General features: G+C 51.7%; 2 protein-coding genes across 2 annotated transcripts; one reads left to right on the top strand and one right to left on the bottom strand.

Annotated features, from left to right (window-relative positions):
- Positions 1-6680: 6680 nt before the first annotated feature.
- LOC122935569 (RNA-binding protein 25-like) lies at positions 6681-7295 on the bottom strand. Its single transcript, XM_044291333.1, has one exon. The coding sequence runs from the start codon at positions 7293-7295 to the stop codon at positions 6681-6683; it is 615 nt and encodes a 204-aa protein (XP_044147268.1).
- Positions 7296-7340: 45 nt separating this feature from the next.
- LOC122935711 (ankyrin repeat domain-containing protein 50-like) lies at positions 7341-21628 on the top strand. The gene is made up of 4 exons (XM_044291559.1): positions 7341-7777; positions 13355-13584; positions 14100-17681; positions 21385-21628. Exons 1-3 carry the CDS (start codon positions 7404-7406, stop codon positions 17678-17680), a joined length of 4185 nt encoding a protein of 1394 aa, XP_044147494.1. The 5' UTR covers positions 7341-7403; the 3' UTR covers position 17681; positions 21385-21628.
- The last annotated feature ends 2113 nt before the right edge of the window (positions 21629-23741 follow it).

The following is a 23741-nucleotide window of genomic DNA, read 5'->3' as shown; positions in this document are numbered from 1 at the left end:
TGCACCCTAAACCTACTGTTCCTCATATACAGTCTACACTGCACCCCTTATCCTACTGCTACTCATCTACTGTCTACACTGCACCCTAAATCTGCTGCTCCTCACTTACTGTCTACACTGCACCCGAAATCTGCTGCTCCTAATCTACAGTCTACACTGCACCCCTAAACCTACTGCTCCTCATCTACTGTCTATACCCGACCCCTAATCCTACTGCTCCTTGTGTAATGTCTACACTGCACCCTTAAACCTGCTGCTTCTCATCTACTGTCTAGACTGGACCACTAATCCTACTGCTCCTCTTGAAAAGTCTACTCTGCTCTCATAAACTTGCTGCTCATCTTGTAATGTCTACACTGCACCCCTAAACCTGCTGCTCCTCATCTACAGTCTACTCTGCACCCCTAATCCTACTGCTCCTCATTTAATGTCTACACTGCACCCCTAATCCTACTGCTCTTCATCTACAATCGACACTGCACCCCTAATCCTACTGCTCCTTATATACAGTCTGCACTGCACCCTTAACCTGCTGCTACTTATCTACTGTCTATACTGCACCTCTAAACCTGCTACTTTTCATGTAATGTCTACACTGCACCCCTAATCCTACTGCTACTCATCTACTGTCTACACTGCACCCCTAAACCTACTACTCCTAATCTACTGTCTACACTGCACCCTAAATCTGCTGCCCTTCACTTACTGTCTACACTGCACCCGAAATCTGCTGCTCCTAATCTACAGTCTACACTGCACCCCTAAACCTGCCTCTTCTCATGTAAGTTCTACACTGCACCCTAAACTTACAGCTCCTCATCTAGTGTCTACACTGCACCTCTAAACCTACTACTCCTCATCTACAGTCTACATTGCACCCTAAACCTTCTACTTCTCGTGTAATGTTTACACTGCACCCTAAACCTACTGCTCCTCATCTAGTGTCTTCACTGCACCCTAACCCTACTGCTCCTCATTTACAGTCTACCCTGCACCCTAAGCTTGCTAATTTTCTTGTAATGTCTACACGGCACCATAAATCTACTGCTCCTAATCTAGTGTATACACTGCACCCTAACTTTACTGCGCCTCATTTAGAGTCTACACTGCACCCCTAATCCAACCTCTGCTCGTGTAATGTGTACACTGCATCCATAATCCTACTGCTCCTCATTTAATGTCTACACTGCACCCCTAATCATACTGCTCATCATGTGATGTCTATACTGCACCCCTAAACCTGCTACTTCTCTTTTAATGTTTATTCTGTACCATAAACCTACTGCTCCTCATCTAGTGTCTACACTGTACCCCTAATCGTACTGCTCCTTATCTACAGTTTACACTGCACCCTAAACCTGCTGCTCCTAATCAACAGTCTACACTGCACCCCTAAATCTGCTACTTCTAATCTACTGTCTACACTGCACCCCTAATTCTACTGCTCCTCCTCTACTGACTACACCTGACCCCTAATCCTACTGCTTCTTGTATAATGTCTACACTGCACCCCTAATCCCACAGCTCCTCAGGTAATGTCTATACTGCACCCCTAAACCTGCTACTTCTTTGTCTATACTGCAACATAAACCTACTGTTACTCATCTAGTGTCTACACTGCACCTCTAAGCATACTGCTCCTCATCTACAGTCTACACTACACCCTAAACCTGCTGCTCCTCATCTACTGTCTACACTGCACCCCTAGTCCTACTGCTCCTCTTGAAATGTCAACACTGCACCCATAAACCTTCTTTTTCTTTTGTAATGTCTACACTGCACCCCTAAACCTGCTGCTCCTCATCTACAGTCTACACTGCACCCCTAATCTACTGTCTACACTGCACCCTGATCCTACTGTTCCTCATGTAATGTCTACACTGCACCCCAATCCTACTGCTCCTCATTTGTTTTCTACACTGCCCCCCTAATCCTGCTACTCCTCATCTATTGTCTACACTGCACCGCTAATCTTACTGATCCTCATCTAGTCTACACTGCACCCATAATCCTACTGCTCCTCATCTACAGTCTACATTGCACCTTGAACCCGCTACTTCTCATGTATTATCTACACTGCACCCTAACCCTACTGCTCCTCATTTACATTCTACACTTCACCCTAAGCCTGCTACTTCTCTTGTAATGTCTACACTGCACGATAAACCTACTGCTCCTCATCTAGTGTATACACTGCACCCTAACCCTACGGCTCCTCATTTACAGTCTACACTGCACCTCTAATCCTACCTCTGCTCATGTAATGTCTATACTGCACCCCTAAACCTGCTACTTCTCTTGTAATGTCTATACTTCACCATAAACCTACTGCTCCTCATCTAATGTCTACACTGCACCCCTAATCGTACTGCTCCTCATCTACAGTTTACACTGCACCCTAAACCTGCTACTCCTTATCAACAGTCTACACTTCACCCCTAAACCTGCTACTTCTCATCTACTATCTACACTGCACCCCTAATTCTACTGCTACTCTTCTAATGACTACACTGCACCCCTAATCCTACTGCTCCTCATGTAATGTCTATACTGCACCCCTAAACCCGCTATTTCTCTTGTAATGTTTATATTGCAACATAAACCTATTGCTCCTCATCTAGTGTATACACTGCACCTCTAATCATACTGCTCCTCATCTACACTGCACCCCTAGTCCTACTGCTCCTCTTGAAATATCTACACTGCACCCATAAACCTTATTCTCCTCTTGTGATGTCTACACTGCACCCTTAAACCTGCTGCTCCTTATCTACAGTCTACACTGCACCCCTAATCCTACTTTTCCTAATCTACTGTCTACACTGCACCCCAAATCCTACTGATCCTCATGTAATGTCTACACTGCACCCCTAATCCTACTCCTCCTCATCGACTGTCTACACTGCACCCCTAAACCTACTACTCCTCATCTACTGTCTACACTGCACCCATAAATCTGCTACTACTCATCTACTGTCTGCACTGCACCCTTAATCCTTCTGCTCCTCATCTACAGTCTACACTGCACCCCTAATCCTACTGCTCCTGATGTAATGTCTACACTGCACCCTAATCCTACTGCTCCTCGTGTAATGTCCACACTGCACTCTAATCCTACTGCTCCTTATCTACTCTCTACATTGCACCCCTAAACCTGTTACTCCTAGTGTCTACACTGCACCCTCACCCTACTGCTCCTAATCTACTATCTACACTGCACCCCTAGTCCTACTGCTCCTCTTGAAATATCTACACTGCACCCATAAACCTTATTCTCCTCTTGTGATGTCTACACTGCACCCCTAAACCTGATGCTCCTTATCTACAGTCTACACTGCACCCTAATCCTACTGTTCCTCATGTAATGTCTACACTGCACCCCAATCCTACTGCTCCTCATTTGTTTTCTACACTGCCCCCCTAAACCTGCTACTCCTCATCTATTGTCTACACTGCACCCCTAATCCTACTGCTCCTCATCTACTGTCTACACTGCACCTCTAAACCTGCTACTCCCTCATCTACTGTCTACTCTGCACGCTAATCCTACTGCTCAACATCTACTGTCTACACTGCTCCCCTAATCCTACTACTCCTCATCTACAGTCTACACTGCACCCTAAACCTGCTGTTCATCATCTGTTGTCTAAACTGCACCCCTAAACCCTCTCCTTTTCATCTACTGTCTACTCTGCACCCCTAAACCTGCTACTCCTCATGTTCTGTATACACTCCACTGCTATACCTGCTATTTTTCATATAATGTCTACACTGCACCCCTAAACCTGCTACTCCTCATGACCTTATCTACTGTCTTCACTGCACCCCTAAACATGCCTGATCTCTACACTGCACCCCAAAATTTGCTACTCCTGATCTAATGTCTACACTGCACCCGTAAACCTGATACTCCTCATCTATTGTGTACACTGCACCCATTAACCTGCTACTTCCTTTTGTAATGCCTACACTGCACCTCTAAACCTGCTACTCCTGATCTACTGTCTATACCAGGTATCAGCAACCTTCGGCACTCCAGCTGTTGTGAAACTACAACTCCCAACATGCTCCTTTCACTTCTGTGGGAGTTCAGAGAACAGCCAAGCAAGTGTGCATGATGGGAGATGTAGTTTCACAACACCTGGAGTGCCGGAGGTTGCTGATCCCTGGTCTATACTGTACCCCTAATCCTGCTACTCTTCATGTATTGTCCTCACTGAACTCTTAAATCTGCTACTTCTCATCTGTCTACACTTCTTACCTAAACCTCCTCATGTAATATCTACACTGCTACTCATCTAATGTCTGCACTGCATTCCTGATCCCGCTACTCCTCATTCTTCATTTACACTGCACCCTTAAACCTGCCACTATTAATTTAATGTCTTACACTGCACCCCTAAACCTGCTGCTCCTGATCTAATGTGTACACGGCACCCCTAAACCTGCTACTCCTCTTCTCATGTCTACACTGCATCTCTAAACCTTTCTAATGTCTACGCTGCACACCTAAACCTGCTGCTCCTGATCTAATATCTACACTGCACTCCTAAACCTTCTAATCCTCATGCAATGTGTATACTGCGCCCCTGAATCCGCTGCTCCTTACCAAATGTCTACACCTCCTGCCAACACTTGCTACGCCTCATCTACTGTCTACACTGCACCCCTCAACCTGCTACTCCTCATGCAATGTCTACACTGCACCCCTAAATCTGCTACTCATGACCTCATCTACTGTCTACACTGCACCCCTAAACCTACCTAATGTCTACACTGCACCCCTAAACCTACCTAATGTCTACATTGCACCCCTAAACCTACCTAATGTCTACATTGCACCCCTAAACCTACCTAATGTCTACATTGCACCCCTAAACCTACCTAATTTCTACACTGCACCCCTAAACCTGCTACTCCTCATGTCATATGTACGCTGCTCCTCATCTAATGTCTACACTGCACTTCTAAACCTGCTACTCCTCATTTAATGTCTACACTGCACCCTAAACATTCTACTCTTCATCTACTGTCTACACTGTACCCCTAACTTTGCTACTCCTCACGTAATGTGTATACTGCTCCCCTGAACCCGCAGCTCCTTACCTAATGTCTACACTTCCCACCTAAACCTGCTACGCCTCATCTACTGTCTACACTGCACCCCTAAATCTGCTACTCTTCGTCTTGCTCTCCTCCTGTCCATCTGGGCCGCTCTTCCTTCCCATCTCTCTCTAAACCAATGTCTCTTTCTGTTGTCTTTCTCTAGGACGCTCTATCCTCCGTGTGTTTCTCTCTGGGGGTTTCTCTCCTCCAGTTGTCGCTCTCCTGGCCACTCTTTTCTCCTTCTGTTTATCTCTGGGAAACTCTCCCCTTTTGTCTTTTTTTTTTTGTCCCTCCCTCTCTCTCTCTGTGCTGCTCTCTTTTCCTGTCTCTCTCTTGGCCACTCTCTCTTCCTGTCATATCCTCCGCACTCTCTTTCTCTCTGGGCCACACTCTCTTCCCAGCCTGCTCTCCTCCTGTCTTTCTCTGGACTACTCTTTCCCCTATCTACCTCTGGGTTGATGCTTTCTCCTCTTCTCTCTGTTTCCCTCCCTCCTCCTGTCTCTCTCTCCGTCTTCTCTCTTGGCCTCTCTCTCCGTCTTTCTCTCTTGGCCTCTCTCTCCTTTCTTTCTCTCTTGGCTGCTCTCTCCTTTCTTTCTCTCTTGGCTGCTCTCTCCTTTCTTTCTCTCTTGGCCGCTCTCTCCTTTCTTTCTCTCTTGGCCGCTCTCTCCTTTCTTTCTCTCTTGGCCGCTCTCTCCTTTCTTTCTCTCTTGGCCGCTCTCTCCTTTCTTTCTCTCTTGGCCGATCTCTCCTTTCTTTCTCTCTTGGCCGCTCTCTCCTTTCTTTCTCTCTTGGTTGCTTTCTCCTTCTTTTACTCTTGGCCGCTCTCTCCTCTCTTTCTTGGCCACTCTCTCCTTTCTATGCCGCTCTCTCCTTCTTTCTCTCTTGGCCGCTCTCTCCTTCTTTCTCTCTTGGCCGCTCTCTTCTTCTTTCTATCTTGGCCGTTCTCTCCTTTCTTTCTTGGTCACTCTCTTTTTTCTTTCTCTCTTGGCCGCTCTCTCCTTTCTTTCTCTCTTGGCTGCTCTCTCCTTCTTTCTCTCTTTGCCACTCTCTCCTTCTTTCTCTCTTGGCTGCTCTCTCCTTCTTTCTCTCTTGGCCTCTCTCTCCGTCTTTCTCTCTTGGCCGCTCTCTCCTTCTTTCTCTCTTGGCCGTTCTCTTCTCCTTTTTTTTTTCTTGGTCGCTCTCTTCTTTCTTTCTCTCTTGGCCGCTCTCTCCTTCTTTCTCTCTTGGCCGCTCTCTCCGTCTTTCTCTCTTGGCCGCTCTCTCCTTCTTTCTCGTCTTGGCCGCTCTCTCCTTCTTTCTCCTCTTGGCCGCTCGCCTCCTTCTTCTCTCTTGGCCGCTCTCTCCTTCTTTCTCTCTTGGCCGCTCTCTCCGTCTTTCTCTCTTGGCCGCGCTCACTCCTTCTTTCTCTCTTGGCCGCTCTCTCCTTCTTTCTCTCTTGGCCGCTCTCTCCTTCTTTCTCTCTTGGCCGCTCTCTCCTTCTTTCTCTCTTGGCCGCTCTCTCCTTCTTTCTCCTCTTGGCCGCTCTCCTCCTTCTTTCTCTCTTGGCCGCTCTCCTTCTTCTCTCTTGGCCGCTCTCATTCTTCTCTCTTGGCCGCTCTCTCCTTCTTTCTCTCTTGGCCGCTCTCTCTCCTCTTTCTCTCTTGGCCGCTCTCATCCTTCTTTCTCTCTTGGCCGCTCTCCTTCTTTCTCTCTTGGCCGCTCTCCTCCTTTCTTTCTCTCTTGGCCGCTCTCCATCCTTTCTTTCTCTCTTGGCCGCTCTCTCCTTTCTTTCTCTCTTGGCCGCTCTCCTCCTTTCTTTCTCTCTTGGCCGCTCTCTCCGTCTTTCTTTCTTGGCCGCTCTCTCCTTCTTTCTCTCTTGGCCGCTCTCTCCTTCTTTCTCTCTTGGCCGCTCTCTCCTTCTTTCTCTCTTGGCCGCTCTCTCTCCTTCTTTCTCTCATGGCTGCTCTCTCCTTCTTTCTCTCTTGGCCGCTCTCTCCTTCTTTCTCTCTGGACTGTTCTCTGCTCCTGCGTCTTTCCTCCTGTCTCTCCTTCCCTCTCCGTCGGCCGCTCTCTCCTTTCTTTCTTGGCCACTCTTTCCTTCTTTCTCTCTGGACTGTTCTCTGCTCCTGCGTCTTTCCTCCTGTCTTTCCTCCTGTCTCTCCTTCTCTCTCCGTCGGCCGCTCTCTCCTCCTGTCTCTCTCAGGTGACATTCACACTGCTGTCATTATGACCTCTGGTGACATCTCTCCCCACAGTCCGTTGTCTCGCTGCCTCATCCCACTTGCTGCCACCATTATGCTCCCCACGCTCCCTGTGAGATGACATCCAGTTATCTGCGAGGTCGGCCCTTTTATTGTCGGGAATGGGCCCTCCAGAGGCTCCAGCACTGCCTGGAAGGACTGAGTGGAACTCGGGCCCCTGGTATTCTTATTACTGGGGCCCCTGGTGCAGGAAAGACAGCCCTGTGTACAGAGATCCTGTGGCCCACCTCGGAGGCTGGGAGGGCTTCCAGACTCAGCTGTCGGGTTTTGGCGTACCACTTCTGCCAGGCGCACACCCACCCCAGCCTCGACCCGCTTCACTTCATCCAGAACCTGGCGAAGCAGCTGCAGACGAGCCCCCTGATCAGCGGCTACAAGGGAGGGTCCGACAGCGCCACCTGCAGAGGAGATCTGCATGAAATCTTCAAGAGGTGAGGACCCCTGACCACATGCCGCTCTGCGGTAACCTGAGGCGCTCCATGAGAAACACTCCGCACCATAATAACCTGAGGGAGACGCTCCGCACCATAATAACCTGTGGGAGACGCTCCGCACCATAATAACCTGTGGGAGACGCTCCGCACCTTAATAACCTGTGGGAGACGCTCCGCACCATAATAACCTGTGGGAGACGCTCCGCACCTTAATAACCTGTGGGAGACGCTCCGCTTTATAATAACCTGTGGGAGACACTCCGCACCATAATAACCTGTGGGAGACACTCCGCACCATAATAACCTGTGGGAGACGCTCCGCACCATAATAACCTGTGGGAGACGCTCCGCACCATAATAACCTGTGGGAGACACTCCGCACCATAATAACCTGTGGGAGACGCTCCGCTCTGTAATAGCCTGTGGGAGACGCTCCGCACCGTAATAACCTGTGGGAGACGCTCCGCTCTGTAATAACCTGAGGGAGACGCTCCGCTCTGTAATAGCCTGTGGGAGACGCTCCGCTCCGTAATAACCTGAGGGAGACGCTCCGCTCTGTAATAGCCTGAGGGAGACGCTCCGCTCTGTAATAGCCTGAGGGAGACGCTCCGCTCTGTAATAGCCTGAGGGAGACGCTCCGCTTTGTAATAACCTTTGGGAGACTCTCCGCTCTGTAATAACCTGTGGGAGACGCTCCGCTCTGTAATAACCTGAGGGAGACGCTCTGCTCTGTAATAGCCTGTGGGAGACGCTCTGCTCTGTAATAGCCTGAGGGAGACGCTCCGTTCTGTAATAACCTGTGGGAGACGCTCCGCTCTGTAATAACCTGTGGGAGACGCTCCGCTCTGTAATAGCCTGAGGGAGATGCTCCGCTCTGTAATAACCTGTGGGAGACGCTCTGCTTTGTAATAACCCGAGGGAGACGCTCTGCTCTGTAATAGCCTGAGGGAGACGCTCCGCTCTGTAATAACCTGAGGGAGACGCTCCGCTCTGTAATAGCCTGAGGGAGACGCTCCGCTCTGTAATAGCCTGAGGGAGACGCTCCGCTCTGTAATAGCCTGAGGGAGACGCTCCGCTCTGTAATAGCCTGAGGGAGACGCTCCGCTCTGTAATAGCCTGAGGGAGACGCTCCGCTCTATAATAGCCTGTGGGAGACGCTCTGCTCTGTAATAGCCTGAGGGAGACGCTCCGCTCTGTAATAGCCTGAGGGAGACGCTCCGCTCTGTAATAACCTGAGGGAGACGCTCCGCTCTGTAATAACCTGAGGGAGACGCTCCGCTCTGTAATAACCTGAGGGAGACGCTCCGCTCTGTAATAACCTGTGGGAGACGCTCCGCTCTGTAATAACCTGAGGGAGACGCTCCGCTCTGTAATAACCTGAGGGAGACGCTCCGCTCTGTAATAGCCTGAGGGAGACGCTCCGCTCTGTAATAGCCTGTGGGAGACGCTCTGCTCTGTAATAGCCTGAGGGAGACGCTCCGCTCTGTAATAGCCTGAGGGAGACGCTCCGCTCTGTAATAACCTGAGGGAGACGCTCCGCTCTGTAATAACCTGAGGGAGACGCTCCGCTCTGTAATAACCCGAGGGAGACGCTCCGCTCTGTAATAACCTGAGGGAGACGCTCCGCTCTGTAATAACCTGAGGGAGACGCTCCGCTCTGTAATAACCTGTGGGAGACGCTCCGCTCTGTAATAGCCTGAGGGAGACGCTCCGCTCTGTAATAACCTGTGGGAGACGCTCCGCTCTGTAATAGCCTGAGGGAGACGCTCCGCTCTGTAATAACCTGAGGGAGACGCTCTGCTCTGTAATAGCCTGAGGGAGACGCTCCGCGCTGTAATAACCTGTGGGAGACGCTCCGCTCTGTAATAGCCTGAGGGAGACGCTCTGCTCTGTAATAGCCTGAGGGAGACGCTCCGCTCTGTAATAACCTGAGGGAGACGCTCCGCTCTGTAATAGCCTGTGGGAGACGCTCTGCTCTGTAATAGCCTGAGGGAGACGCTCCGCTCTGTAATAACCTGAGGGAGACGCTCTGCTCTGTAATAGCCTGAGGGAGACGCTCTGCTCTGTAATAGCCTGTGGGAGACGCTCCGCTCTGTAATAACCTGTGGGAGACGCTCCGCACCATAATAACCTGAGGGAGACGCTCCGCTCTGTAATAGCCTGAGGGAGACGTTCCGCTCTGTAATAGCCTGAGGGAGACGCTCCGCTCTGTAATAACCTGTGGGAGACGCTCTGCTCTGTAATAGCCTGAGGGAGACGCTCCGCTCTGTAATAACCTGTGGGAGACGCTCTGCTCTGTAATAGCCTGAGGGAGACGCTCCGCTCTGTAATAGCCTGAGGGAGACGCTCCGCTCTGTAATAGCCTGAGGGAGACGCTCCGCTCTGTAATAACCTGAGGGAGACGCTCCGCTCTGTAATAACCTGTGGGAGACGCTCCGCTCTGTAATAACCTGTGGGAGACGCTCCGCTCTGTAATAGCCTGAGGGAGACTCTCCGCTCTGTAATAACCTGAGGGAGACGCTCCGCTCTGTAATAGCCTGAGGGAGACGCTCCGCTCTGTAATAACCTGTGGGAGACGCTCTGCTCTGTAATAACCCGAGGGAGACGCTCCGCTCTGTAATAACCTGAGGGAGACGCTCTGCTCTGTAATAGCCTGAGGGAGACGCTCCGCACCATAATAACCTGTGGGAGACGCTCCGCTCTGTAATAACCTGAGGGAGACGCTCTGCTCTGTAATAGCCTGAGGGAGACGCTCCGTTCTGTAATAACCTGTGGGAGACGCTCCGCTCTGTAATAACCTGTGGGAGACGCTCCGCTCTGTAATAACCTGTGGGAGACGCTCCGCAATAACCTGAGGGAGACGCTCCGCTCTGTAATAGCCTGAGGGAGACGCTCCGCTCTGTAATAGCCTGAGGGAGATGCTCCGCTCTGTAATAACCTGTGGGAGACGCTCTGCTTTGTAATAACCCGAGGGAGACGCTCTGCTCTGTAATAGCCTGAGGGAGACGCTCCGCTCTGTAATAACCTGAGGGAGACGCTCCGCTCTGTAATAGCCTGAGGGAGACGCTCCGCTCTGTAATAGCCTGAGGGAGACGCTCCGCTCTGTAATAGCCTGAGGGAGACGCTCCGCTCTGTAATGGCCTGTGGGAGACGCTCTGCTCTGTAATAGCCTGAGGGAGACGCTCCGCTCTGTAATAGCCTGAGGGAGACGCTCCGCTCTGTAATAACCTGAGGGAGACGCTCCGCTCTGTAATAACCTGAGGGAGACGCTCCGCTCTGTAATAACCTGAGGGAGACGCTCCGCTCTGTAATAACCTGTGGGAGACGCTCCGCTCTGTAATAACCTGAGGGAGACGCTCCGCTCTGTAATAACCTGAGGGAGACGCTCCGCTCTGTAATAGCCTGAGGGAGACGCTCCGCTCTGTAATAGCCTGTGGGAGACGCTCTGCTCTGTAATAGCCTGTGGGAGACGCTCCGCTCTGTAATAGCCTGAGGGAGACGCTCCGCTCTGTAATAACCTGAGGGAGACGCTCCGCTCTGTAATAACCTGAGGGAGACGCTCCGCTCTGTAATAACCCGAGGGAGACGCTCCGCTCTGTAATAACCTGAGGGAGACGCTCCGCTCTGTAATAACCTGAGGGAGACGCTCCGCTCTGTAATAACCTGAGGGAGACGCTCCGCTCTGTAATAACCCGAGGGAGACGCTCCGCTCTGTAATAACCTGAGGGAGACGCTCCGCTCTGTAATAACCTGAGGGAGACGCTCCGCTCTGTAATAACCTGTGGGAGACGCTCCGCTCTGTAATAGCCTGAGGGAGACGCTCCGCTCTGTAATAACCTGTGGGAGACGCTCCGCTCTGTAATAGCCTGAGGGAGACGCTCCGCTCTGTAATAACCTGAGGGAGACGCTCTGCTCTGTAATAGCCTGAGGAAGACGCTCCGCGCTGTAATAACCTGTGGGAGACGCTCCGCTCTGTAATAGCCTGAGGGAGACGCTCTGCTCTGTAATAGCCTGAGGGAGACGCTCCGCTCTGTAATAACCTGAGGGAGACGCTCCGCTCTGTAATAGCCTGTGGGAGACGCTCTGCTCTGTAATAGCCTGAGGGAGACGCTCCGCTCTGTAATAACCTGAGGGAGACGCTCTGCTCTGTAATAGCTTGAGGGAGACGCTCTGCTCTGTAATAGCCTGTGGGAGACGCTCCGCTCTGTAATAGCCTGTGGGAGACGCTCCGCACCATAATAACCTGTGGGAGACGCTCCGCTCTGTAATAGCCTGAGGGAGACGCTCCGCTCTGTAATAGCCTGAGGGAGACGTTCCGCTCTGTAATAGCCTGAGGGAGACGCTCCGCTCTGTAATAACCTGTGGGAGACGCTCTGCTCTGTAATAGCCTGAGGGAGACGCTCCGCTCTGTAATAACCTGTGGGAGACGCTCTGCTCTGTAATAGCCTGAGGGAGACGCTCCGCTCTGTAATAGCCTGTGGGAGACGCTCCGCTCTGTAATAGCCTGAGGGAGACGCTCCGCTCTGTAATAGCCTGAGGGAGACGCTCCGCTCTGTAATAGCCTGAGGGAGACGCTCCGCTCTGTAATAGCCTGAGGGAGACGCTCCGCTCTGTAATAGCCTGAGGGAGACGCTCCGCTCTGTAATAGCCTGAGGGAGACGCTCCGCTCTGTAATAGCCTGAGGGAGACGCTCCGCTCTGTAATAACCTGTGGGAGACGCTCCGCTCTGTAATAACCTGAGGGAGACGCTCTGCTCTGTAATAGCCTGAGGGAGACGCTCCGCTCTGTAATAACCTGTGGGAGACGCTCCGCTCTGTAATAGCCTGAGGGAGACGCTCCGCTCTGTAATAGCCTGAGGGAGACGCTCCGCTCTGTAATAACCTGAGGGAGACGCTCCGCTCTGTAATAGCCTGAGGGAGACGCTCCGCTCTGTAATAGCCTGTGGGAGACGCTCCGCTCTGTAATAGCCTGTGGGAGACGCTCCGCTCTGTAATAGCCTGAGGGAGACGCTCCGCTCTGTAATAGCCTGAGGGAGACGCTCCGCTCTGTAATAGCCTGAGGGAGACGCTCCGCTCTGTAATAGCCTGAGGGAGACGCTCCGCTCTGTAATAACCTGTGGGAGACGCTCCGCTCTGTAATAGCCTGAGGGAGACGCTCCGCTCTGTAATAGCCTGAGGGAGACGCTCCGCTCTGTAATAACCCGAGAGAGACGCTCCGCTCTGCAATAACCTGAGGGAGACGCTCTGCTCTGAGAGGTATGAGACGCTCTGCAGGGTTTGGGTCTTTGGGGGGGGGGGGGCATGATGGAATTTTTTGAAGTCCGTTTTGTTTTCACATTCTGATGGCAAAAGTTGCGCCAAATTGATCAAAATCTGAGAATGTTTATTAAACGTAGCGCATCTTTCTGTCGTCATGTGACCCCCCCCCCACTAATTGGCATATCTGACCCCGCCCATTTTCAGATCACTTTTCAGCTCTTGCGATGGCGGTGTAAAGCGGTAGCGTTTGATACGCAGTGGCCCTCGTGACCGGTATCTGCGGCACACCTGACCCCTCCCCCATTGTCTCCCGCAGGACGGTCTTGGCCCCGCTGGCGGAGCTGCCATTGCCCTCGCAGAACCTCTTGCTCCTGGTGGACTCGGTGGATGAGACGTGCTGCTGTTGTCCATCACACGGATTTTCCGGAGATGCTGGCTGCACCATTGCTGAGCTGCTGGCCGCTCACCACGAACTGCTGCCGCCATGGCTCCTGCTGGTGTGCTCTGCACGGAGGCAGAACAAGGCCATCACCAGGATGTTCACAGGTGAGGAGGCACCATCCATCCAGTTGTCAGATGATATCCCACCTCCTATAGATCAGGGTTGTCAGATAATACCCAACCTCTTGTTGATGAGGGTTGTCAGATAGTATCCCACTTTCTATAAACCAGGGTTGTCAGATAACTCTCCTCCTATAGATCAGGGTTGTCAGGTAATCCCATCCAATAGATCATGGTTGTCAGATAATATCCGACCTCCTCTTGTCAGGGTTGTCGGATAATTCACCCCTTATATATCAGGGTTGTCAGATAACTCACCCCTCTTATAGGCGTCTTCTCTCAGCATTAACTGGAGATAAGCGGCTATGGTACAAGTTGTCACCACTTGTCCTCAGGAGAAAGGATCAGGCGTGGTAACACCCAGCTGGCCCTTATTTCCCTGCGTGGCCCCCATACACATCACCTGCAGGGTCAGTAGTCATTAGTCCTGTGTCAGGAGATGTTGGGGGTTGTAGTTGTTAGTGGACTGTGAGTGACTCTTTTTCTTCTGTCCTCCTCAGGCTTCCGTAGACTGTGCTTGGACGACCTCCGCAAAGCTCACATTGTGCGTGACGTCCAGCAGTACATCTTGTGCCGCCTGGACTGCGAGGCGGCTCTGCGGCAGCACCTGACCCTCGACACGGCCGAGATGCTGAACCAGCTGCACATAAAGAGCAATGGCTGCTTTCTGTTCCTGGAGCGGGTGCTGGATGGCGTGTCCGCAGGCTCCATCCTCCTGCGAGAGATCCGCCACATCCCCGGCACGCTGAACGGGCTCTACCTATGGCTGTGTCAGCGGCTATTCTCCGGCCGCCGGTTCTGCCTGGTGCGGACACTGCTGAACGTAATCCTTGCCTCTCCGGTTCCTCTCTCTCCCTCTCAGCTCCACAAGGCCGTGTGGACAAAGCAGATGAAAGGGTGGAGTACGGAGGAGTTTACCAAGGTTCTGTCGTCCATGTCCATGCTACTTCACCCCCTCGATAGCGCCCAGGTGGTGCCCTTCCATCACAGCTTCTCGGAGTGGGTCCTGGACGTGAAGTACTGTACTCAGAAATACCTGTGTAATGTCACAGAGGGCCACTGCATGCTCGCCATGAGCTTATCAACACGGGCACCAAACCTGCAGCCCGCCGAGGTGTCCCAGCTGGCCAAACATCTCCTTCTGTCTGACATTCGGGCGTTGGAGCCGTGTCATCTAGCTCTGTGGCTCCTGTGGACAGATGCCCCAGTGTCCGACTGTTTGGCCTCGAATGTCTCTTTAGAGTTGGAGGTCTTGCAGTTGCTCCTGTTAGCCCGGGAAAAAGTAGACCCAGACTCCATAGTGGAGGACACGAGCACCCTGAAGAGAACTCTGGAGCGAGGGGTCTCTCTGGAGGTCCTGTTAGAGACAGGGGGTGGACTAAATCAGAGGGACCGATTCGGAAGGACTCTGCTCGCTGCAGCGGCCCAGGCAGGAGACCTCGATGCTGTTAAACTGATGCTTTCCAGAGGTGCCAGTCTGGAGGTCACAGATGAGGACGGGCAGACTCCTTTAGGACTGGCTGCACACCAGGGACACTTGCCAGTGGTAGAGCTCCTTCTGGAACATGGTGCCCAACATGACCATAGTGACAGTCGTGGATGGACCGCTCTACGTGCTGCAGCATGGGGAGGCCACACAGAGGTTGTAGAGTCACTGCTTGCATTTGGGGCCCAGCCAGACATCTCTGGTCCTGATGGGCGCACTGCACTGAGGGCAGCCGCCTGGGGTGGGCATGAGGGACCTGTTAAAGCTTTGGTAAGGGCCGGAGCAGAGATAGATCATGCCGATGTGGAGGGTCGCACTCCTCTCATGGCAGCTGCGTACATGAGCCATTTTACCGTAGCCGAATTGTTGCTGGAATCAGGAGCTAATGTGAATGCCTGTGATCTCGAAGGACGCTCTGCCCTCGCCGTTGCATGCCTGTGTATACCAACTGGGCAGAGACATCCGCAACTGGTGTCTGTTTTGTTGGAACGTGGGGCAGATCCACAACTGGAAGACAAGGAAGGGTTAACACCACTGCTGGTTGCTGCTTATGAGGGGCAAGACGAAGTGGCAGAACTTCTCCTTGAAGCTGGGGCAGATCCTGACAGACCAGGAAAGGACCAGATGACACCACTTTTGGCAGCTGCCTCTGGAGGACATGCTGAAACAGTTAGGGTACTACTACTATGGGGTGCTTCGACAGATGTCACAGATCAAGAAGGGAGGTCAGCACTCCTGCTGGCAGCTGCGGCAGCTCGAGGTGAGGAGGCAGTAAGGGTATTATTACATAGGGGTCTGAACGAGATTCATCAAGACCACTTGGGGTGGACTGCCTTGCACTGGGCAGCTTCTGAAGGTCGGAGAGCTGTTTGCCGCACCCTGATAGATGGAGGAGCTAAACTGGGACTGAGGAACAGAGAAGGGTATACACCTCTCCTTCTGGCAGCTGAGGAAGGGCATACTGGCTGCATAGAGCTACTGATAAACCGGGGCTCCCCCATTGACCAGCGGGGAAGGGATGGAATGACGGCTTTGTGCTTTGCTGCTCTCTCAGGCCACAAGGCCACAGTGGAATTACTGTTGAGAAAAGGAGCAGACCCCGACGTGAAGACCACCCAAGGGAAACCGCTGCTTCACCTCTTGGCCCTGCAAGGACTAACGGACATAGCCAAAGTTCTGTTGGAGCAAGGTGCTGACCTTGAGAGCCGGGATCCAGAAGAACGCACAGCTTTGCATGCCTCCTGCTGGCAAGGGGACTTAGACATGGTGCATCTTTTGCTGGAGGTTGGCAGAGCAAATTGCAATGCCTTTGACCAAGAAAATAGGACTCCGTTACACTGTGCCGCATGGAGAGGACAAGCCAATATTGCCCAACTCCTGATAGAGCGGGGGGCATTTAGTGATGCACAATGTTCCCAGGGAGCCACACCTCTCTGTATAGCAGCCCAGGAAGGGCACCATGCAGTGGCAAGGGTGCTCCTGGAGGAGGGGAATGCCAGCCCCTTTCACTCCGACTACTATGGGCGCACCCCTATAAAAGTAGCGGCCAAAGGTGGGCACATCGCTATAGTTCATCTTCTAGAAGCTCATGGTGTTCCCTCTTACCAAGGACCAATGGTGAAGGCTCCATTAAAAGACGCCTGTGCAGCTGAGCGAGCGGACGGTGGAGGTGACAGCTGGTCTACACTTTCCCCTGTATCGACAGGCAGCCGCTCACTCGACAACTCTTTGAAGAGCTCTGCAGGGTCCATGATGACATCTTCCACTTACCATTCCCAGGCCACAGTGCCCATAGATAGTCTTACCTTCACCCAACAAGTTCAGCAGCACTCTCTTCCGCGCAGCCGCTCTCGACAGGCTGTTGCCTTCTCTACTATGGTCGGTTTCCCTGGTGTCATGGGATCAAGTAGTCCTGGTCTTCTGCTTGATCACGGGGAGGTGATTACCAGAGCCAACCAAAATATGAGTTCTCCAGACCGTGAGATAAAGAGGAATGGGATACTCACCAACCCCAAATATGGGAGCCCCACGTATACGCGCTTCAGGCCCAGTGATAACGCACACCCTGTAGATAACACAAGGCCAAAAGACTATAACCAAAGTAAGAGCAGCAGCTCGGGATATTCCTCCAGTCATGCTACTGGTGAGAACCACCACAAACATGTCATCAACTCTCCAAAGAAAGTAAAAAACATCATGGATCAACGTTCTAAGGTGAGTGGAAGCCCTGTCCACTCCCCACAGAACTCTAATGACCCCACACCCTTCTCTGTAACAACTGTGGATCCCAAAAAGAAAGCATCAAACCTAGTGACCTCACCTAAACCCAAAGAAGATTATGTGCACTCTACCAAGAACCCTGTGGACTTTGTGTACTGTGGTGGGATATCAGGAGACATTGTGCACTCTCATAGTAAGAAGGATCCTCAGAGCTCTCCAACTCAGGGAGACCAAGACTGCTCCCGCGGAAAACAGGGCTCCCCAGTTATCTCCATCACTACCATGGATCCACAGCTTCACCTCAAGCAGGCCATCAAGCTGCAGTTCGAGGGTCGTACATGTGGATTTAACTACAGGAAGGAGACACCACTGTGAGGTAGGAGTGACAATGACACGGAATGCCCATCCCCCATCAGGATTGACAAGATTACTGATTTATGTATTGTTCTTTTGCTTCCTAAATGCAAGATAAAGTCACATTCTAAATAGTCTTCACTAGCAATGTCCTGCCCTTCCCTGGTAGAGTCTGTGTGACTCCTGTACATAGCAGGCTGTCCTAGTGAGATACAGAGGAAAGCATACAGGCTATGTATCATCCAGCATGTATTACTGGGGGACACACAGACCTCATATCTGGCATGTATTACTGGGGGACACACAGACTTCAAAACCAGCATGTATTACTGGAGTACACACAGACCTCACATCCAGCATGTATTACTGGGGGACACACAGACCTCACATCCAACATGTATTACTGGGGGACACACAGACCTCACATCCAGCATGTATTACTGGGGGACACACAGACCTCTCATCCAGCATGTATTACTGGGGGACACACAGACCTCACATCCAGCATGTATTACTGGGGGACACACAGACCTCTCATCCTGCATGTATTACTGGGGGACACACAGACCTCACATCCGGCATGTATTACTGGGGGACACACAGACCTCTCATCCGGCATGTATTACTGGAGGACACACAGACCTCACATCCAGCGTGTATTACTGGGGGACACACAGACCTCACATCCAGCATGTATTACTGGGGGACACACAGACCTCACATCCAGCATGTATTACTGGAGGACACACAGACCTCACATCTGGCATGTATTACTGGGGGACACACAGACCTCACATCCAGCATGTATTACTGGAGGACACACAGACCTCACATCCGGCATGTATTACTGGGGGACACACAGACCTCACATCCAGCATGTATTACTGGGGGACACACAGACCTCACATCTGGCATGTATTACTGGGGGACACACAGACCTCACATCCGGCATGTATTACTGGAGGACACACAGACCTCACATCCAGCGTGTATTACTGGGGGACACACAGACCTCACATCCAGCGTGTATTACTGGGGGACACACAGACCTCACATCCAGCATGTATTACTGGGGGACACACAGACCTCACATCCAGCATGTATTACTGGAGGACACACAGACCTCACATCCAGCATGTATTACTGGAGGACACACAGACCTCACATCCAGCATGTATTACTGGGGGACACACAGACCTCTCATCCGGCATGTATTACTGGAGGACACACAGACCTCACATCCAGCGTGTATTACTGGGGGACACACAGACCTCACATCCAGCATGTATTACTGGGGGACACACAGACCTCACATCCAGCATGTATTACTGGAGGACACACAGACCTCACATCCAGCATGTATTACTGGGGGACACACAGACCTCACATCTGGCATGTATTACTGGGGGACACACAGACCTCACATCCAGCATGTATTACTGGAGGACACACAGACCTCACATCCGGCATGTATTACTGGGGGACACACAGACCTCACATCTGGCATGTATTACTGGGGGACACACAGACCTCACATCCGGCATGTATTACTGGAGGACACACAGACCTCACATCCAGCGTGTATTACTGGGGGACACACAGACCTCACATCCAGCGTGTATTACTGGGGGACACACAGACCTCACATCCAGCATGTATTACTGGGGGACACACAGACCTCACATCCAGCATGTATTACTGGAGGACACACAGACCTCACATCCAGCATGTATTACTGGAGGACACACAGACCTCACATCCAGCATGTATTACTGGGGGGACACACAGACTTCACATCCAGCATGTATTACTGGGGGACACACAGACCTCACATCCGGCATGTATTACTGGGGGACACACAGACCTCACATCCGGCATGTATTACTGGGGGACACACAGACCTCACATCCGGCATGTATTACTGGGGGACACACAGACCTCACATCCAGCATGTATTACTGGGGGACACACAGACCTCACATCCAGCATGTATTACTGGGGGACACACAGACCTCACATCCAGCATGTATTACTGGGGGACACACAGACCTCACATCCAGCATGTATTACTGGGGACACACAGACCTCACATCCAGCATGTATTACTGGGGGAAACACAGACCTCACATCCAGCATGTATTACTGGGAGGACACACAGACCTCACATCCAGCATGTATTACTGGGAGACACACAGACCTACATCCAGGCATGTATTACTGGGGACACACAGACCTCACATCCCGCATGTATTACTGGGGGACACACAGACCTCACATCCTGCATGTATTACTGGGGGAAACACAGACCTCACATCCTGCATGTATTACTGGGGGAAACACGACCTCACATCCTAGCATGTATTACTGGGGGACACACAGACCTCACATCCAGCATGTATTACTGGGGACACACAGACCTCACATCCAGGCATGTATTACTGGGGACACACAGACCTCACATCCGGCATGTATTACTGGGGGACACACAGACCTCACATCCTGCATGTATTACTGGGGGACACACAGACCTCACATCCGCATGTATTACTGGGGGACACACAGCCTCACATCCGGCATGTATTACTGGAGGACACACAGAACCTTACATCCAGCATGTATTACTGGGGGACACATAGACCTCACATCCAGCATGTATTACTGGGGGGACACACAGACCTCACATCCAGCATGTATTACTGGGGGACACACAGACCTTACATCCAGCATGTATTACTGGGGGGACACACAGACCTTACATACAGCATGTATACTGGGGGACACACAGACCTCACATCCAGCATGTATTACTGGAAGACACACAGACCTCACATCCAGCATGTATTACTGGGGACACACAGACCTCACATCCGGCATGTATTACTGGGGGGGGACACAGACCTCACATCCGTCATGTATTACTGGGGGACACACAGACCTCACATCCGGCATGTATTACTGGGGGGGACACACAGACCTCACATTCAGCATGTATTACTGGGGGGGGGGACACAGATCTCACAACCAGCATGTATTACTGGGGGACACACAGACCTCACATCCGGCATGTATTACTGGGGGACACACAGACCTTACATACGGCATGTATTACTGGAGGAGACACAGACCTCACATCCGGCATGTATTACTGGGGGACACACAGACCTCACATCCGGCATGTATTACTGGGGGACACACAGACCTCACATCCGGCATGTATTACTGGGGGACACACAGACCTCACATCCAGCATGTATTACTGGGGGACACACAGACCTCACATCTGGCATGTATTACTGGGGGACACACAGGCCTCACATCCGGCATGTATTACTGGAGGACACACAGACCTTACATCCAGCATGTATTACTGGGGGACACATAGACCTCACATCCAGCATGTATTACTGGGGGACACACAGACCTCACATCCAGCATGTATTACTGGGGGACACACAGACCTTACATACAGCATGCATTACTGGGGGGGGACACAGACCTCACATCCGGCATGTATTACTGGAGGACACACAGACCTTACATCCAGCATGTATTACTGGGGGACACATAGACCTCACATCCAGCATGTATTACTGGGGGACACACAGACCTCACATCCAGCATGTATTACTGGGGGACACACAGACCTTACATACAGCATGCATTACTGGGGGGGACACAGACCTCACATCTATCTGTCTCACCTCCTCCATTTTATGTTCGTCCAGGTATCTGCTGATGTTCCAGGATTGGGCGTCGCTGTGACCCAGGAGAATCCTCATAGCCCGATGTGGGGACGTCACCTCCAGATTGATGGAGATTTCTTATTCATGTACCGGGGACATTTTCAGTGTATTTTCTATTATTTGTCCGCTGCTGTATCCCACATCCCGCTGCAGACCCCCTGGGTGGAGGACCCCGGGCACTCCCCTTGTTTACATTCTTTATACATTAAATATATTTTCTGCTTTCTCTGCGCAGTTTGTATGGAGGTGTGGCTTCTGCTCCTCAGGGGTGGGGTCAGCTGCGTTATTAACCCTGTGATTTGTCACCATTCGTGTGAGTCCTCCACAGAACTAATTTTCCTAAGTCTTCGCCATTTTTTCAGTTTCTCCAATCTAGGAAATACAAGAATCTGTGACACTGTTATGGGGGATCTGTGGATGACACTGTTGTGGGGGATCTGTGGATGACACTGTTATGGGGGATCTGAGAAGGATACTGTTATGGGGGATCTGCGGAAGACACTGTTGTGGGGGATCTGTGGATGACACTGTTATGGGGGATCTGAGAAGGATACTGTTATGGGGGATCTGCGGAAGACACTGTTGTGGGGGATCTCTGGATGACACACTGTTATGGGGGATCTGCGGGTGACAATGTTGTGGGGGATCTGTAGATGACACTGTTGTGGGGGATCTGTGGATGACACACTGTTATGGGGGATCTGCGGGTGACACTGTTATGGGGGATCTGAGAAGGACACTGTTATGGGGGATCTGCGGAAGACACTGTTGTGGGAGATCTCTGGATGACACACTGTTATGGGGGATCTGCGGGTGACACTGTTATGGGAGATATGCGGATGACAATGTTATGGGAGATCTGTGGGTGACAATGTTATGGGAGATCTGTGGGTGACACTGTTATGGGGGATCTGTGGATAACACTGTTATGGGGATCCGTGGATGACACACTGTTATGGGGGATCTGTGGGTGACACTTTTATGGGGAAATCTGCGGATGACACTGTTATTACCTCATCCCAGTGACAGACACTGTTATGGGGGATCTGTGGATGACACTGTTATGGGGGATCTGCGGGTGACACTGTTATGGGGGGGATCTGTGGATAACACACTGTTATGGGGGATCTGTGGATGACGCACTGTTATGGGGGATCTGCTGATGACGCACTGTTATGGGGGATCTGTGGATGGCGCACTGTTATGGGGGGATCTTTGGGTGACGCACTGTTATGGGGGATCTGCGGATGGCACTGTTATTACCTCATCCCAGTGACAGACACTGTTATGAGGGGGATCTGTGGATGGCGCACTGTTATGGGGGATCTGTGGATGACACTGTTATGGGGGATCTGTGGATGACACTGTTATGGGGGATCTGTGGATGACACTGTTATGGGGGATCTGTGGATGGCGCACTGTTATGGGGGATCTGTGGATGACGCACTGTTATGGGGTATCTGTGGATAACACACTGGTATGGGGGATCTGTGGATGATGCACTGTTATGGGGGATCTGCTGATGACGCACTGTTATGGGGGATCTGCTGATGACGCACTGTTATGGGGGATCTGCTGATGACGCACTGTTATGGGGGATCTGCTGATGACGCACTGTTATGGGGGATCTGCGGGTGACACTGTTATGGGAGATATGCGGATGACAATGTTATGGGAGATCTGTGGGTGACAATGTTATGGGAGATCTGTGGGTGACACTGTTATGGGGGATCTGTGGATAACACTGTTATGGGGATCTGTGGATGACACACTGTTATGGGGGATCTGTGGGTGACACTTTTATGGGGAAATCTGCGGATGACACTGTTATTACCTCATCCCAGTGACAGACACTGTTATGGGGGATCTGTGGATGACACTGTTATGGGGGATCTGCGGGTGACACTGTTATGGGGGGGATCTGTGGATAACACACTGTTATGGGGGATCTGTGGATGACGCACTGTTATGGGGGATCTGCTGATGACGCACTGTTATGGGGGATCTGTGGATGGCGCACTGTTATGGGGGGGATCTGTGGGTGACGCACTGTTATGGGGGATCTGCGGATGGCACTGTTATTACCTCATCCCAGTGACAGACACTGTTATGAGGGGGATCTGTGGATGGCGCACTGTTATGGGGGATCTGTGGATGACACTGTTATGGGGGATCTGTGGATGACACTGTTATGGGGGATCTGTGGATGACACTGTTATGGGGGATCTGTGGATGGCGCACTGTTATGGGGGATCTGTGGATGACGCACTGTTATGGGGTATCTGTGGATAACACACTGGTATGGGGGATCTGTGGATGATGCACTGTTATGGGGGATC

Source organism: Bufo gargarizans, chromosome 4 (assembly GCF_014858855.1).
Source record: "Bufo gargarizans isolate SCDJY-AF-19 chromosome 4, ASM1485885v1, whole genome shotgun sequence".
Taxonomy (NCBI): Eukaryota; Metazoa; Chordata; class Amphibia; order Anura; family Bufonidae; genus Bufo; species Bufo gargarizans.
This window is presented reverse-complemented; position numbering and strand designations above follow the sequence as displayed.